The 18615-nt window shown below is 39.0% G+C and overlaps 1 protein-coding gene across 1 annotated transcript in view; it reads left to right on the top strand.

Annotated features, from left to right (window-relative positions):
* The first annotated feature begins 4438 nt into the window (after positions 1-4438).
* Positions 4439-18615, top strand: part of lbr (lamin B receptor) — a 29684-nt gene continuing 15507 nt past the window's right edge. Inside the window, exons 1-6 of the mRNA XM_031581437.1 lie at positions 4439-4599; positions 14390-14581; positions 14670-14858; positions 16211-16273; positions 17701-17860; positions 18097-18293. Of these exons, the coding sequence (XP_031437297.1) occupies positions 14420-14581; positions 14670-14858; positions 16211-16273; positions 17701-17860; positions 18097-18293 (771 nt within the window). The 5' untranslated portion in view covers positions 4439-4599; positions 14390-14419. The remainder of the gene's footprint in view (positions 4600-14389; positions 14582-14669; positions 14859-16210; positions 16274-17700; positions 17861-18096; positions 18294-18615) is intronic.

Raw genomic sequence — 18615 nt, 5'->3', positions numbered from 1 at the left:
ATGTTGACACTTCTCCATTGTGCTCTCAAAAAGCATAGAAGCAATCAATCAATCAATCAATGTCAATTATGTGGCGCTTTTCTTTTCAATCAATGTAAGTTCTGTGGCACACTGCTAATAGCAGCATGAATTCCAGTACTCCAGTCACTCTAGATTGATTACATTGTTGTGTGTTGCACTGCGAGTAACACAAAACACACTTGAAATCCAATTTGAGCAACCAGAGTGTCCAGACTGAGATGCATCGGTAGACATTGCAACCACCTCCACATGTGCTTTGGATGGGATTTGCAAAATATTGGATTTTATGTGTTTTTTGCTGTCCAGACACAGGTTGGACACAATCTGGTTATGACAAAAATCGGATTTGGGTTGGCAGTCTGAAGAAGCCATAATAGGCAAGAACGCGATTTAATATTTCAACCTGTACTTTAGTCAAACAATATGACATAGGTTTTCACCAGGGGCTCCTGCTGGATTCTCGTTCATGGTAGGCCAAGAAAATTGTGACACCAGAAGAGTGTGCCATGCATAACCTAAGTGGCAGCAGCTCATTTTCGGTAAACGGTAAAGACTGTACTGTGAAACAAGCCTACTTTATGTATTTTAAGGGGCTGCTCTTGCCGAAATATGATTTGGCTCTCATTTTGCTGTAGTTTTGAGAGTTTTTTCACATTTCACATTTTTCACTTTTTCATTTAGATCTCAGATACCAGCAATTTCACTTTCAGCGTAAGAAATCATCTCAATATCACTAAATACAGGGTTGTGTGCATGCACTTTGGAGGGCTCATTTGCGGTTCACATCCATCTTCTGAGATAATGAAACTTATTTAAAATGCAATGCTTTGATTTATTTGATCTTATTTTTTTTGCTGTTTTATGCAATTGATAGCTGCATTACCCTCTGAGAATATTCCTGTATTCCAAGAATACAGTAGCCTGCCTAACAATCTCTATTTATCTATGAGATGCACATCCATCAGGAGGAGAATAGATGGGGGCAAACATATCCAGCAACTTCCAAAGCTATTGTACCATTACTACAATACAACATTTCAGGTGAAATTCGTTTAACTCAAATGCTTGACTGTTTTCTCAGACAACTTCAAAGAACATGCCCAATCTGCCAGGCCTCATACATACAAGGCTAAAATAAGACTAAAATTATGAATCTGAAGTGCGCATTTCCCAAAACATTACATAATAATGCCAATGACCCATTTTACAGACACGAATGCACAGTGGTGACCAGTGGATGGACAAGCAACCAAAATGGAAGGTGGTACTTCACAAAAGGACACAATTAAGCCCAATGTATGAATGAATGCTCCTGTCTTTATTTACTTTCCAGACAGCAAAGGCATCAGACACATCGTAAACAAGAAACAAACTGAAGAAAAAAGGATGAGAACATCCCTATATGAATATATTAAAATCACATTTGATATTGATCATGTCAAAATGATTCTAATTAAAATTTAGCATTGGTACACTCCCACCAACACTCTCCTGAACAAAATTAAAGAGGACAATTATTGACCTGATTTCAGAAATATTGATATGTTTTATATTCAACAGGTCCAATGATACATGTATTAATGAAACTGGACAACATAGTGGAAACTGGTGGAATATTTGTGTACAAGATATACAGTGGCGTGAAAAAGTATTTGCCCCCCTGAACTTAATAACTACTTTAGGATATTTGGATTTTGGATATTTCATTTTAATGACTTTGAAATTGGAGAAGAACTCAGAAGTATGCCTCACTATTGCTCCCGCAACATTAATGAAGATGCTGAATATGTTTATATCCAGCCGTGAAAGCTATGCCAGGGGTGACAGAGAGTGATGTGGAGGTTCACATTAGTCAAACTTTTAAAGATGCACCTAGGCAACTGAGGGAAAAAAAGCAAACAAACAACGTAAATGCATTCAATTTCAAACAGGCCTAATGTCAGCCTATTAAAGAGGTATTTGCAAAGGTGACAGATGTATTTATTTTTAAACTAGGTCTTTAGAGTGATGCATGTCAGTTGGACTGTATGGAAATGTGTGCTGTAGTCAAACTAAGTAAATTAATGAATTTATTTATACTGTTTTTGCAGCATTATTTAATCTTAGTGGCCAAATTAATATTTTTTTCCCAGTCAACCAGTACAATCTTGGACCTTCGTGAACCCAACGAATCGCACAGACTACAATACTATTGCCACTCGGCACCAAATTTGAATGTGCCTTTTGTGTGTCAATGGTGAGGTGTGTCAGTGAATGGGATGAGACAGTCCAAAATAAATCCAAAGATCTTAATGTTTACCTATCTGTGTGTGTGTGTCTCTCTGTGTGTGTGTGTGTGTGTGTGTGTGTGTGTGTGTGTTAACAGACTACAGAACAGCCATACTGCCTCTCAGAGGGCCAATCAGGAGCTGGAGGAGAAGCTACATGTCTTGGTAACCTTTCACCTTTCCTGTTTTGATGCATGACCTCCAGTAAGAATTTGTCTAAACCCTTCTGACAGTGTGTAGTTTGTAGTGGCATCTAGTGGTGAGATTGCTGAATTGCAACCAGCTGAATACCTTTCTCTTTACAAGAGTGTGTGAGTATCTGTGGGGGCCATCAAATGCCATAACAACCCAAAAAGCGATCTCGAGCCAGTGTTTTGGTTTGTCCGTTGCTACTGTAGAAACATGGCGGTGCAATTATAAATAAAAATTGCCTGTGTATGCTAGAAAACTGATTTTTATTTGACATAACATAATAGGCCTAGTTTTAAAAATCAAGTGTTACTTTCCATCATGAGGGAGAATTCCACTGTTCCATCCATTTTGGGGGTAACGTTAGATCTGTAAATCAAACACGAAATAGACGTGCCTCAGTCACCATTCATGTTAGCCAGGAATGGCCAGAGAACTGTATTGCATTAATTTATCTACAATAGCATTGCTATTGTCCAACTTTGTGAATCTCTGATTGATTTGGGCTAACATGACACTTTAAAAATCAACAAAATCAGTCAACAAGCTGCAATAATTATCAATCTTCATTCAATCCTTCCACAAAGGCCATATCTCTGGTGGATAAAAAGGTTATAAGTAGATACAAACCTTTATTTCACTCAGAAATTAGCCTATCCAGTGCATGTTAACTCCTGGACAGGACAGTTGGAAAAGTATTGGCTTCTTTTCAACTTGTTTCTAGCTCATATAATGAAACAACAGAGTGAAAGTGACCCAGCCACTGGGCAGATTATGTCACATCTGGTGTAGGAGAGGAGAGGGCACTGTCCAACCACTAATCCAGCTGCTTGGTAACAGAAAACAACCCGGAATTAGTTCAAATAACCCAAGAAAAAATGATCACCAGCCTCAACCCAGCCTTTGGGTTGAAAAAACAATCCACCATTATTTAGAGTGCACATTTGGGTTTCCAGCCTGACTATCAATTTCTCTGCTAATGTGAGCACAATCATCCGCTCATTCTATTAATAATATTAACTTTAGGAGTACATTTAAATCCTCAATATGTTGCAAGAACATTATATTTGTATGCTGGATTACTCTTACTTTAATATCCCACTCTCTGCAACCTGGATGTATGCCTGATGTTCACCTGTCCCATGTATGTCAGTATAATGTGTCTGAAGTACTTGCTTGATTGAGTATGAATGATCTGCCTTCCTCTTATTTTTCTTTTATGCTTAATATAATAATGGTATTGCAAATACAGACATGTGGAAGGCTACAGGTGATCAGCACTTTTTTTTTAACACTTTAGGAAACAGTAAAGCAGACAAAATGTACTTTACTTGCTAAAATTAGAATCTACAATAAACACGTCTGTCAGATATGCAAATGATGTTCGACAGATCAACTGGGTATATTTTCAAAGCTCATATATTACAAGCTACTTGTAGCCATATTATCAACCAGCAAAATCGAAAGATTATGATTCATTTGACATGCTTTCAACAGTTATTTGGGCTCAAATCCTGGTCGCGACTGACGCCCCTGTCTGTTTCACCTGTTAAGTTGATCCTAGTTGCTGAAAGACACTTTTTTTTGTGCTTTGTGAATCATATTTGTAGTGCATTGTTTCATATATGATCTGATGTATGTTTTCTTCGTCAGACCTGGCCTATTTTAAAAGTAAAAGTTTTAAAGTATCTCTGTAATGACTGCACTGATTAAATAGAACCAATAAAGGCCCCCTCCCCACCGCCATAATTTTCTTAATCTAGACGTAGCCATATATCTTGATCTAGGCATTAACGGAGCCCTATCTAAAATATTTGCTTTTACTGTATTTGGGTCTAAGATGTGGATGAGACAAGACCTTGAAGAATGTGACGTCCATAAAGACCAATCGCTGCTTCGTTAAAATCCTACCTTGACCAATCAGGAAAAAATATGAATTCAAAATGAGCATTCTCCAAGCCAATCAATGAGCTTCGCGCCATCACAGAACCTGGTATGTCGTTCACAAGGAGGAACGTTAGTTGTGTTTCAGAGTAACTTTTTAAAATTACTGTTAAATTAAAAGTCTTGTTACGTACGTTTTGTCCACTGCTTAAGGAACCACTATAACAGTGTACATCAGGTAAGCATGCTACAGTTGTTTTGTTAAGCGAAAAGATGTAATTGTCCAAAATGTAAATATTGCAATTCGAAAAGTTGAAGTAACGGTAGCCTAACATATATCTAGCTATTGCTGCAGTGTTGGGCGCCAAGCTAACATTTATGATTTAACCACGAGCAGCAAATACGTGTTGGGTATGATTAATTCGTTCCAGTAAAGGAGTTGGACTCATCTGCAATTTTGTGTTTGCTGTGTTAGTTAGGATACCGAGGTTGGTAACATGACAACATAACGGAGTCAGTGTTCTGTAACGTTATCCTAAGTTCATACCAGGCAACTGCAACGTTAACTGCGTGATGTTTTGACTAATTAAGGTTGCACCGAAGAATATATGATTTTAAGCAGTGTGGATAACTGTATAAGGTAATGTTGACTAGTGTCAACAGTTTGTTTGGCTTTGAATCTTTTCCTTGAAGGGTTTTGTGTCAACTTGTTTGCCGTGTATGAGAGTGTGACGTTACGTTTACGATACTATCAGTTTGCTATCGCTAGCTAAGATTAATGCTGTGCGTCATTTGTCTTGTCTCAGCCAAATTGCTTGCTAACTGGCTAAAGTTAGCAGCTTGGGGAGCTAAAGCTAACATACTGTTGTGTCCTCATTGTTCAATTTACTTGCCAGTTTATTAGGATGAACACACAACTTAACGTTAACTAGCCATTAAACTTCAACGCTAGGTAAACGTTAAGGTTACATATCTTTGGTAACAATCTAATTGCTAACGTTAGCTAACGTACTTAGCTAGAAACAGTTTGATTGTTCGAGTAACGTTAATATTACTAGCATATTAACGTTATTGTACAAATCGTATGTGCTCCTCTGCTTGCCAATTTATGTTAACGTTAGAAGCGAGCCCAGGCTAGGTATCTAGATAACGTCCTTGTTAATTATTAAGCTTCTACATTTGAATATATGACGTTTTCCCTCCATTTCCTTTTTGACACTGTTAAAGGAGAAATATCGAAACTACAACAATGTTAACAGCTGTAAAGCCAACCATCTAACGTTAGGTATGCAGTTAGCTAGATCATTTGTTTTGGATAGCGAAGGGATGTCCCAATGATTTGTATAAGGGTAACTTTAGCTAGCAAGGCAACGATAACGTTGGTTTGACATTTATTGTGAAGTTAGCACTGAACTCGCTAAATTGTCCTTAAATGACCCCGTGTCTAGCCTGTGGGCTTAAGTATAGGCCAAAATGTGTGCGTTCGCGCAACACCGATGCATATGTGCCCACTTGTGTCTCCAAAGTACCGGTATATTAGTTTTGCTGTTGTGGACACCTGTTTTGGCAAAAGCTTAACCACAGTGTTTTAAATAATATTTCTACTTCGTGTGAATCTGCAGCAAATGCTATTTTCTGTTTATTTTTTTATTTTGTAATTTTCTCTTCTCTTTCATAACAGTTTACTCCTCTATCTAAATAGTGATAGCTACCCACCTGAAAATATGTTGCAGTTAATCTTATCAGCTATGATTTGCTAAGGCATGAAATAAATGAAAGACTACTTTTATCACAGGTCTCCAGTAGTGTTATTCCCAGGGAGCAAACATACTAGTGAAAATGTCCATTTATACCGTCTCTCTGTTAAATAGATAAATAGCATACATTTTGTTTTCTTTTGACCTAGGTTTAGGGCCAGTACTTCAAAACTGGCATGCCCATGGGCAGTCAATGCACACAAGTCCCGACAGACACACATTTTTTTTGTGGTGCTTGGAAAGTCCGCATGGACCATCCTGGTGATGAATTTGGGTAATGCGCCATGCATGGACCTAAATGTCTTTGTGTCCGTGGGAGCATACTTTCCCCTTTAGTGCAATTCAGAATTTAGCTAATTTAGCGGTACCAGTTCCTAATTGGTCAGAACCAAAGTATTGATAAGCTCCTGGACAAACGGTGCTGCTAATCAGTATTCATATAATGTTTATTCATTCAAACATAGCTGGCGTTTTGATGGTTGGTGCTAGATCGATCAACGAGAGGGATGCTGTGGTCCATGTGACAAAAGCGTTTGCATACTATCATGTAACTTAATGTTATTTTGTCTTCTGAGCAGGTGCTTGTCTCCAAAATGTAACTAGCTAAATAGTTTAACACCTATTCTGATATGGCGAGTAGCCAAACATTAGTCTGCTAAAATTAGACTTCCATCTAAAATTAGGTAGACTGTCTACCACAGGGCTCTTCAATTAGTTTGGAGCTGGGGCCGGTTCTTGAAACTGAGGCAAAGTCAGGGGCCAGAGGATATGAGTAATCACGGTAACGAATAAAGAAATTACAACAACATACTGAAGGAGTCGATATATTCTATTTTGTAAGTGCTTAACAACATATGCCCAAGAGGCCGCATAGGCCCAAGTTTTCAAAAATCAAACCAGGTGAGCAATAACCAAGCCATATTAACAGACAATTGGAGAACTGCAATTAACTAACAAAAACATGCACTTCATTGTACATAGCTGTACCAACACAACTTTACTGGTCATTATCCTCAATATTTAAGATTAAACTGATTTGAGTGACAGGCAGAATGAAATGTATCTCCACCAACACAGTGCATTGCATGGAACCGAATAGAATTGCAACAACTTAAAAGTGCATGGTATTCTATCAAGGAAATGTGTTTCAAATGTCATCACTCAGTTCAGGTGAACTGTATCAGTTGTTTAGAATTTCATTCATTTAACTGGCAAACAACTTCCAAGTGCACCAATTTCTTTTTTACTATTCTGCCCCCGCCTCTGTGTGTGTGGCGTGGTCACTCCAGCCTGCTACATTGGCTTGGCAGATAGATAAGTTTCCCCAAGAGAAAGTCTGAAGCTTGAAGTTCTTTTCAAACCTTTACTTAGGAAGCACTGTAAAACTGAGCAGACTTACAGAATACATCTTAGTCATCTCATCTTGTAACATTCGTTTCTAAAAACAATCACTTAGCATAATTGTATGTTTAACTGTGATAGAAACTACGTTAGCCTGGTGAACTAACAACATTGACGACAGTCTTTCGCCACGGCTTAAGTAGGAATGCAAAGTTTTCAATTATTCTATGCATTATACATACACAAAGGCTATTCAGAACTATGTAGATGCCTAAATAGTTGGAATGGTCTCCTGTTTTCTCTCACACACACAGATGGTATTTTCACACTTTTCCATTTTAAGGCTTTTCCTCAGGCTAAAGCGTGAGTGAATAGTCCTGGTCATCTGTTTCCATTAGGAGTTGTGATATCGGGGACATTTGCAAACTGAGAACATAAACGTTAGAAACCTCTAAACCGTGCTTAACAAAAGGTTGCGCGAGTACATGTGAAAGTAATTAAAATTACATTTAAATTGTTGGAAACAGTGATTTTGATTCTTTTGAAATTTTCATTTATCTTTAGATAGCTTGTATTCGTAAAGAAATTAAATTCCATTGGTAGGCAACCTGAAAGTAACCTACCCTCTACCTATTTTTTTTATTTTGAATTTCTCTGGTTTTATTGATGCATTGTATTCCATTCCAAAAGTCCCTAGTTCAGCCCCGGCCCTACCCCACTCCAGGACCAAACTAGGCCATTTGGGCCAAGACCCCGGTCCAGCCACAGAGATGGAAACAAAAAAAGTCTGGGTCTTTTCATCACACTTGGATTTTACAGATGATTAGCACACTTCGCTAAACCGCAATAGTACTTGTGTTGGCAGAAGGTGGTGATTGCTGTATGAATTTTAATCTGGGCTCATTTCACATTTAAGAACAGCAATTTCATGCAAGTCCCCCTCAAATATGAATATATTTTTCAATTTCCTACACTACAGTAGGGCTGTCAACGAATATTCTAAATTCGAATATATATTCGAATAGTTGTTAAAAGAAAGAGTGCGTGTGTGCGAGAGCTCTGCGGTCTTGGCCATTAGTTAATTTACTTATTTTTGTGTAGGTAATATGTTGTTAAATATGTTTAAACTTAAATAAATTACCTATACAAGTAGTTATGTTTCGTTGTATTAATTTGTCCTGTTATTGACGTGCCTAATGCGCAACCAGAAATTCGAATATGTTCGAATATATGTGTGTTTTTTTAAAGCGAATATTCAAACGTCATTTTTGAGCAATTTTGACAGCCCTACACTACAGTGGCCTACCTTTTTCTACGACAGGGCATGAATTTTCATGTGCAATGCTTTAGGTTGCTGTGTAAAAAAAGAATGTCATCCACTCTTGACTCTCTGGGCTGACTTTCTCCTCCTGAATAACAGATCCAGCATAGGAGTCTCTGACACTTGCAAAGCTTGACGCAGTGATGGCGAGAATAGATCTTGCACTCTGAGCAATGTATGGGAATAAAAGAACATGCTCTCTTCACCAGAACAGCACATCAAAAGAGTCATCCTTTTTTTTTTTAAACACAATGGTGCCCCTCGACGGTAAAATCGTAAGAATTTCCCCTGAAGCAATTTGAATCACCTCAATCAGCCCACTGTCCTCAACTATGTTGATGGGCCGACAGTCACCGGCAACCCAGTCATTCCCCACTTTGAACAAGGGGGGCTATTTAAGCCCCACCTGTCCCTCATCGCTCCCATAAAATGGTAGGCCAAGCCTACTTACGGGCTACATTGCCCGAGGGGACACAGGTTCAAGTCTGGCCTGATGCAATTTCCCAATCCTCTCCCCACCTCTTCTCTGCCTCACTTCCTGTCATAACTTCATGTCCTATCCAAATAAAGGCATTATAAAAAAAAAAATGTAATTGTTTAAAATGTTTTTTAAATTGCGTTAAAATATTTCATTGCGTTAATCGCGGCCGCATTAATCGCATAGATTAACGTGTTAACGTTGACAGCCCTAAATAATACACAATGGAACTAATGACATCACCTACCTTCCACAAGAAATTGCATCTTGTTCACTGTTGTTATCAAGTAGTTTGGGATGCAGGAACATTGGCAGTTTGTAAATATTAGTGTTGAATGTGGTCAGCAGAATATTAAGGTATTTTTTCTTCAGTGAAGAAATGGTCATGCTATCAGTTTAAGAAGCTTTAATTTTATCCTCATTTTTTCCCCAACAAATTGTAATGAATGATTTAAATATGACCAACACAATATTAGATACATTTAGTGTAAAATGTTATTTCCCACATTTTACATTTTTATTTAACTGCTCATTACAGAATCAAGAACAACCAATCGGTGGTTTTGCCACTGTGCATTTAAGTAATTTAAACAAAGTCATTGTAAGAATAAACACCACGTTTTTAATCGCGAATGTTGCGGTTAGAAAATCACGATTAAATCGCAAATGCAATTAATCGTTCAGCCCTAGTCTGCACACAGTGCGGATGATGCAAATTTTGTCATCAGCACAGTCCGTGTGGACTATCCATGCAGTGCCAAAATGTTGTACGAACTTGTACGCTTTGACTGTGTTTGCACTGTTTATTCATTCAGCAGACACTTTTATCTGAAGCGTACAGTTGCACATTTTCATTAGTATGTTTTAGTGGTCAGGCGATTAATCGGGCCGATATCTGATATTTTGAGTTAATCGCCATCGGCCGATGTTTGTGCTCACTAGGCAAAAAACGTCTGCAGACACATCTTGTAAGTGTAACTGTGAAGCCTTTCATTGTTGGATAGCATGTGGTCTGCAGCGATAAAAGCGATAGTTTTATGTTATCAACGGTACAAACAACTCTACTGTTTTGGGGAATGAGATCGCAAAAAGCTGAACCACTGATGGTTGCGAAATGGTGTATCGCCAATTTACAAACGTGATTGGAGAGATCTATGCTGTGTCCTGAGCATTTAGAAGAGTTATCTGAAGGTTATTGAGTTACGTAAAGACATGTTCCTACCTCCGTGCACACTTTGACCATTGGAGCATGCGCACATTACGCACATACGCATTTTTATTATTATTCATAAACGTTTAGTTTTTTGATTACTTCTACATAAGCAAACAGAGACAATGTAGACAATAACAGTGAAGACCATGCGGAAGATAGTATATTGTAAACAAACTCCACCAAGGTCCAAGTATAATTCATTTATTTTGAGGCAAGTCCTGCCATTTTGGATGTAGATGGTATGATGGAATTCCATTGAAGGAGAGGGCATGTGTAAATGGAGTATTGTGTTTTTTTGTATTTATTTTTTTAAACCAAGCTTTTAAATTCCTAGGACATTGAGACATAGGGTGAAATGGAGTTACAACTTCATAAATTACTACGATATGAGAGGAACTGGATGAGTACATTTTAATATTCCTATCACATGAGGACATTTGCGTGTTGTACAGAATAACGCTGTTAGCGTAGGGTAACGTTTTTAGCTTAACATACTGAATGGTGTTATGATGAGTAGTTATATACCACATATTCATAAACAACAAACAAGTCTTGCATTTCTATGTGCATAAGGTAGTGTTTAATGGCCAGATACTGTGTAAAAAAAAAAGGGAAACAGTAAGAAAAGTATTCAAGGATCACAGTGAACTGCTAGAACCAGCCCCATGGGCTGATGATGGACCTTACGTCATGCAGTTATAATGTGAAGGTGAAAAGTACTGCAAACAGTGCAGTAATGAGTGCAATGATGCTATTAGAGTGGTAGTGTGGAGTTCAGCAGGGCCATAGACTTGGGGAAGGAGCTCTTCCTGAGCCTACTGGTGTGGGAGTAGAGGCTCATGTAACACCTGCCAGATGGGAGGAGGGTGAAACTGTTAGGATGAGGGACATCCTTGATGATTCTCGTCCTGCCCAGGCAGTGTTTGTGATAAATGCTCTTGATGGTGTGTAACTGGGTGCTGGTGATGCGTTGGGCATTTTCCACCACCCACTGGATAGTCTTACAGTCTGATGCGGAGCAGTTGCCATACCACACTGAGATGTAGTTTGTGCATATGCTCTCAATGGTACAGCAGTAGAAGTCCAGAAGTTCTGTAGGAAGTAAATGTGCTGTTTTGGAAATATTCTAACTCCATAGTTTTCTAGACTATCTACATGCAAGTTGACATCCATAGGGCCAATGATTTTCCGTTTAAAAAAAAATGCATTTTCCGTTTCAAATTTGGTGAATTCCGTTTTTTTTCCGTTTCAGCTCATTTTGTTCACCCTGAGGTAGATTGATGGCTTAAAATGAGTGAATAATATGTGCCCTTCTTAGATTGTTGTTTGCCAGCCATCAACAGAACAGAAGACTAAACATTTTTTGTTTTAAATGCGATTGGGAAGACGAGCGCGTGAATGTGACTGAATGTGGCTTTAGCGGAGATCTGTGGGTCAACCGTTGAAAAGGGGGGCGTGGCCGGAGCAGAGTTCAGCGCAGACGTGACATTTTCTCAGTGGTTTTGTTCTTTAATTAATGTTTGTTCATTGTTGCAATCGTTGTTGTGTTTATTTGAAAGAAATATAGCCTTGCAGCCCAAAATACAGGGGAATTTGGGCGATTTGTATGAACAAAATGATGTTTCCGTTTCAAAGGTGCAATTCCGTTTCAAAGTGTTCATTCTGCGAATTCCGTCCGTTTTCCGTTATCGCGGAAAATCATTGGCCCTACATCCCCTGATGTAATGTGTACAAATGACCAATAACAGTTCAATTTAGGGATGCACCGATACCAGTATCGGGTATCGGGCCGATACTTCGTTAAAATACTCGTACTCGTACTTGTTTTTGAATTGCCGATACCAAGCACCGATACCACTCAACAGAATTTCACGGCATCAAACTGGTCGGGCTATGCGGACACAAAATGTGATTTGTTGTCCTACCTGTCCTACCACTCTCTGCCGGACTAGTAAGTAGCTTATTTGCCGTCTTGTGTTGCACTTGCTTGATGTTTGACTGTGTTAGGAAAGTTTGTCATAGTGTCAAAGTATTTCAGTATACAGGTTTCGCTAAATTTAGCCGCTAGCATCTCGTTAGCGATTAGCAATTACGTTGTGCTGCCTTAACGGCGATTTGGGCTCATTTTAAGATAAATGACGACGACAGGAGAAAGGCACAGTGTAAGAACTGCACTGTTACGGTGTCGAGGGGCGGAAAGGAAAGTACTTTGTTTAACACAAGCAATTTGATTAAACATCTGAAGATGCACCATAGTGCTAAGTACACAGAGTTCACTGATGCTAGTGGGGCAAGACCGAAGCAACCAATCTTAACTGACGTCTTGCAAAAGAAAAAAACATGCACACACAGAGAGAGGTAGAGAGAAAGACTTATAGTGCAACATAGGTTAAGTGATTGTTTGTGTACTTGAGCAGGAGACTATTTTGATCCATTTGTAACTGAAATGTGCTCTTGTGCTAATCCAGTAATAGTTCTGTTCACTTTTTGTTAAGCAGACTGTTGTTAACTATGCAGCAAATTGAATTGCCTTTATCTGGTTATATTTGCATTTTGTCTAATGTGATGATATTGTCTGTTTGAAGGCTTTTTTTTGTTAAAACCAGACAGCTCTGTTTATTTTTGGCTTGGGATAATTAATTGCACTTTCATGGAGACCAAATCTAAGAGGTATCGGTCCTCGGTATCGGCAAGTACACAAATAAAAATACTCATATCGGTTTGTAAAAAAGTGGTATCGGTGCATCCCTAGTTCAATTCAATTTTATTTGTATAGCAACAAAACAATACAATTGTCTCAAGGCACTTTACAGTGCCTGAAACAGTTCACCTAACTCATCAAGAAAACCTTTAAGTGAGCGCTTTGAAGGCCTGTAAATAGTTTTTAATAAAATATGAAAACGCTTAATGAAAGCGCAAAGGTATTCAAATGATATAAACCAATGCATTGACTTTGATTTTTTTAACAATGTGGCTATCCTCTCCTCCTCTTGTGTCTGTTTGGGGAGTTGATTCGATGACAGTAGTAACACCACTTGCTTGATCCAAACTGTCTTGTGTACAAGAGATCTAATGTTCAGATGAGTTAGCTTTTAAGTGTAGAGTGTGTGACAGATTCATGTTGGTATGTAACATACTTTACATTTTTTGAAGATTGGTTCTCTTTCTGACTAGGACAGAAAAGAGCTTAAAAGTGCAGTTTGCAGTTTACATCCCAATCCCTTCCAAAGCCAATCAGATTACACCCCTCCCCTCTGTGCTTCTAAAGCAACATTTTGATTTGCTGTAATTGTTTATGGCTCGTCTGAGCCACTGTGTACACAGTCCTGACGCTGTCAATGGGGAAACAAACACCATTTTTTTAGTTTGTTGTTTTGAGCACACACACAGAACGAACAGCTAGAGGACTGTGACGAGCATTTTGCTGACTTGGATAAAAAGTGTATTGGAGTCGTGGTGGATTAGAATCGTGGACTGCACTATTAATGTCTCACTGCAGTCGTTGCAGTGAAAATTGTTCTCTAAAATAACATTCAAAGTCTCTCTGCAGAGCCATCAATTGAGCTCACTGGAGTCCCTTGTGCATAATATTGTTTAAACAGACAAAAGTGAAGAGGGGACCTACTGATGGAGCACAGCTCATTAGGTCTGTCAGCACTTTGGTCAGGAGCACAGCTCATCCCTCACAATTTCGCTGACATCACAGACTCTTTGTGTCCGATGTTGTGGGTCCAAGGCCATTGTCACTACTTTTAGACCTAGAAACCTAAAAACCTAGTACCTCTAATTTCTGTTATGTACTTGGGCGTGATGTTAGACCTATCTGTCCAGTCACTCTAATGCATTTCTACAGGAGTAGGGTTTTGGTGGCTTGACTGTGCCTTTTATAAGCTTGTAATTTTTTTTTTTTTGGTACAGGACATATTTCTCTTGCCAACAGTTTTTAGGATGCCAAGCAAGATCCAGAGTGGGGACACTGTGATGGGCCGTTGGCCTGGCAGTACTCTCTACTATGAGGTGAAAGTTCTAAGTTATGACACAGAAACCGAGCTGTACACCGTCATTTACAAGGATGGCACAGAGTTGGAGCTGAAGGACAGTGATATCAAGGTATAATGGACACTTTTTGTCAGGTCATGATCTAATGTCAGGATCAAGAAAAAATGTGTATTGATTTTCTCTATCCTGTTCTGTGCAGAACCACACCGCATTCCGGCAGGTATCGGGGCGTTCTCGCTCTCGCTCTCGCTCACCCTCACGGCGCCGTAGCCGTTCTCGCTCGCCAGCTAGAACCTCACGCCGCTCCCCATCTCGCACCTCTTCTCGCACCAATGAAGGAAGAAAAGACAAATTGAAGGAGGTGTTGGAAGTCCGGCTCACCCCTGTGGTAAGATCTGCAAGGCATTGAGACATGAAGAATGGCAACACAGGGCCATGTTTACAGAGTGTGTGATTTGTATTATTTTTTTTTGCATAGATGAGTTATCTTCAAATCCCTGCCTCTACATTTAGTAATCACTTTGATATGAATAGGGAAACCAAATGAATCTGCCTAAGCAACTACTATGTAACCACACAGGTTGGAATTCTAAGGTTGATGCAATTCTTATGTCAGTTCTGCAAGGCCAGGTTAAGATCAGAGCACTTCTCTTTCTTTTCCCATCATTACCAGTGTTTTGATTATTAATACCTTATAGGCTTTTGGTTTGGTTGACTCCCACATGATAGATTACGATTACTACAGTGGCATACAAGTTTGTGTGTTTGGTTTGGTTGACTCCCACATGATAGATTACGGTTACTACAGTGGCATACAAGTTTGTGTGTTTGGTTTGGTTGACTCCCACATGATAGATTACGGTTACTACAGTGGCATACAAGTTTGTGTGTTTGGTTTGGTTGACTCCCACATGATAGATTACGGTTACTACAGTGGCATACAAGTTTGTGTGTTTGGTTGGGTTGATTACTCCTACATGATAGATTATGGTTACTACAGTGCCATACAAGTTTGTGTGCACATTCTTATTGTTTCACATCATGTTGGAAATGCAAGTAGATGGTTCAGAAATGGTTCTTATGGGCAAAGAATCAGAATTGTGGATCAACCATTGATTGCCTACATTGCCAGCTGAAACACTAGCTGGCCATTCACAAGCCTTTTTAGTCATTTGTACTTTTCTGTTCACTGGAATTGTAAAGGTTCTACACATGCCTTTAAAGAATACGGATCATATTTGCTTTTATTAGCCTGGTAGCTTTGCTAAAGGTAGCAGAATACCTTGAGATTCCTCTTCATCATGAACGTATTTGTCTTTCAAAAGAGCTCAAGGTGTTTGGAATGTGCTTTCATTAACAAACAAAGATGATGCTGATGCAGTTTCCCAGAACATAATATGCTTGTGGCCTTATAGACAAAGTTATGGAACAATTGTGGCCATATTTTCCCCCATATGTTTTCTGACCATCTCATCATTCAGTCAAGTGAACTTTGCTCAGTGTTGCTTTTGAAGTTGAAGATGCCTAGTTTTAAACCTGTTGTAGATCCTGTGGCTGTCATAGTGAAATTACTAAAATACAAAATATCTGACTACCTCCAGTTTATTATTCCATTTGTGAAAAGAACTACCTAGAAAATGACGGTTTTTATTTTGAATGAATGATTTCCCTTATCTTTATAACCATTTATGTCATCATTTTTACTTCCCTTCACCTTGGGTCCATATCCAATCCTTTCAGGTGCTTCCACCAACTGAAAATAACAGCAACAACAAGCATGAACAGAAACAGGAAACCATTGAGGTGAGCTTACAGGTTTTGCAGAACAAGTGCTCTATACAGAGCCTTGCAAAATTGAAATTGAAATTGAAAAGCTATCACTATTTACTAATAAACAAACATACAATTATATATATATATATATATATATATATATATGTATGTATATATATATACTGCTTGCATAAGTTATCCACCCCTCTTTGTTTTTTTGACGGATGATGAGTAATTCACAAATGATGCAGAGGTGTCACTAATTTGTCCATAGTTGGATGAATAGCAATTCTAATTCTCTGACTCTTATCTGCAATTTAATGTATGGCTGCAATAAAGAGATACTCTTACCTGAACTCATTAAAATCTTGCTACCAGTAGTTTTTTAAACTAATCTAAAAGGTACCCACCCCACCAATACCACTCATTTGGTCTGTAATGTGTGTTTTGAGAGGGAGGGAGACAGAGCTCGTATAGCCTTGGACCACATGTGTTTGCTTGGCTTCAAGTGCTTAAAGATGGACATGAGTATTATAATAACTTCAATCCACACCGTGAAAATGGCTTTGCATGGGGACTTATTGGGAAGTGATCAAAACATAGATGCTCATGTTTCATTACTGAAATGATTCACCAATTTGTCAGCACTGTTTGAAATGGAAGCTATATGGAGGCTATAATTGTATTGATTCCTTAATTAAGATTAACAAACTGGAGCAGGATCAGCACAGATTCATTCATATTTTCTGCAAACTCTCCAATGCTTAACAGTGTACTGCCAGCTTCCCCAGATTAGTAGCACTAGTTACTGTTATGACTTAGAGCTCTTAGATCTGGATACATTTGGCCAAGAATAGGGAAAAATCACTGTAGAACAATGGGCAAAACAGGTACATATGTACCACAATATTATTGCAGTGAAAGGATTTCCTACAATATATTTATTTAAAGGACTGAATTTATGCAAGCAGTTAATTTAGTTTTAGTTTTTTAATCATGTTTAATGCAGGTATACAAATGACTTGTTTTTGCATTTGGAAATGTACTAGAGCATAGATATTTAGAGTAAAAAGAACAGGTGAGTGGATCCTTAAATTGAGACATCGTGAGTGCATGTTGTTTTTTCCATTTTTGATGGGGCCTTGTGCCTCTTTTCACAAAGACTAAGCTGACGGGGGCAAAGCCAGCAGGCCCTCCCACGGTCATGTGTCTCAATGCGTGTTGTGTGGTCCACTCTAGAACGCTGACCTTCCAAAACACCCAAAAATGTAGTATGTGTTAGGATGTGTTACCGGTAAAGATAAACCTGAACCATTCCTCCACATTCACTCATCTCGGACACTACCCTCAGTCCTTAAATGTGTTCAGTATCCCATCATTTTGTAACCTTTTAGTTATCAAAGTTGACAGCCAGTCATCTCATTTCAAACTTGTTCCTGTTGTCCGTCTCTCAAAAGCCAAAGGTGGAGCCGGAGCAGCAGCGGAGCCGTTACAATCTGCGTCGCCGGAAGGATGGTGACCCCAAACCCACTGAAGAGGTGAAGGTGGAGAAGGAACCTACAGCATCGCCATGCCCAACCTTAAAGACCACTGAGCTGGAGTTTGGTGGCAGGATTGGTAGGATTGTGTGAATGCAAGCCTACAAATAGGAAGCAAATGCTTCAAATATGCATTTGATTGATTTATTTTAAATCCTTATTTCCTCAACTTTATTACCAATTATGTTATAAAGAGTTATAAAGTAGTATAGTTTCACATGTTCTGCTAAGTGTAAAGTCTTAATATACTTTCTATTACAATCACAATGTTTATTTATGTTTTCTTTTCTTTTCCCATTCTATTGTTCCTTGAAGGCACGTTTATCATGCTACTGTTCCTGCCATCTGTTGTGCTGCATCTCCTCCTCCAAGTGTCCCAGGATGATGGCAGCCTACTGACCCTCCCTGCCAGCGTGCCCACTGCTGAGGCTCTGTGGGACTGGCAGGTGTTTGGCCTGGTCCTACTCTGGCTGTGTTTTCAGGCTGTGCTGTGTATGCTGCCGTTGGGGAAGGTAATATAGGCACACATGACTGGAACTGCATGACCGCAAATGATTATCTTTCTCAGATGAAGTAAATGTCTTGTATTCAGAAATGTTGAGGGCTGTAAATACAGTGCGCCCCCAACCCCCCCCCCCCATGCAAAATGTCCTGTCTGCCTAATCCAAACCGATTTATTGAAATCAGGCATACCTTAGTATCCTACTTTAACTTTTGACTAAAAATGGCCACAGCTCAAAGGTCTGCAATTCTAATACACTTTTTGTCAAATTCGGTGAGTTGCTCCCTGGACCGTGGACTGTACCTTAGTGAAATTCTTGAGAGTAAACTCAC

Source organism: Clupea harengus, chromosome 15 (genome assembly GCF_900700415.2).
Source record: "Clupea harengus chromosome 15, Ch_v2.0.2, whole genome shotgun sequence".
NCBI classification, from domain to species: Eukaryota; Metazoa; Chordata; class Actinopteri; order Clupeiformes; family Clupeidae; genus Clupea; species Clupea harengus.
Note: the sequence above shows the minus strand (reverse complement) of the source record. Positions and strands in the feature narration are given on the sequence as shown.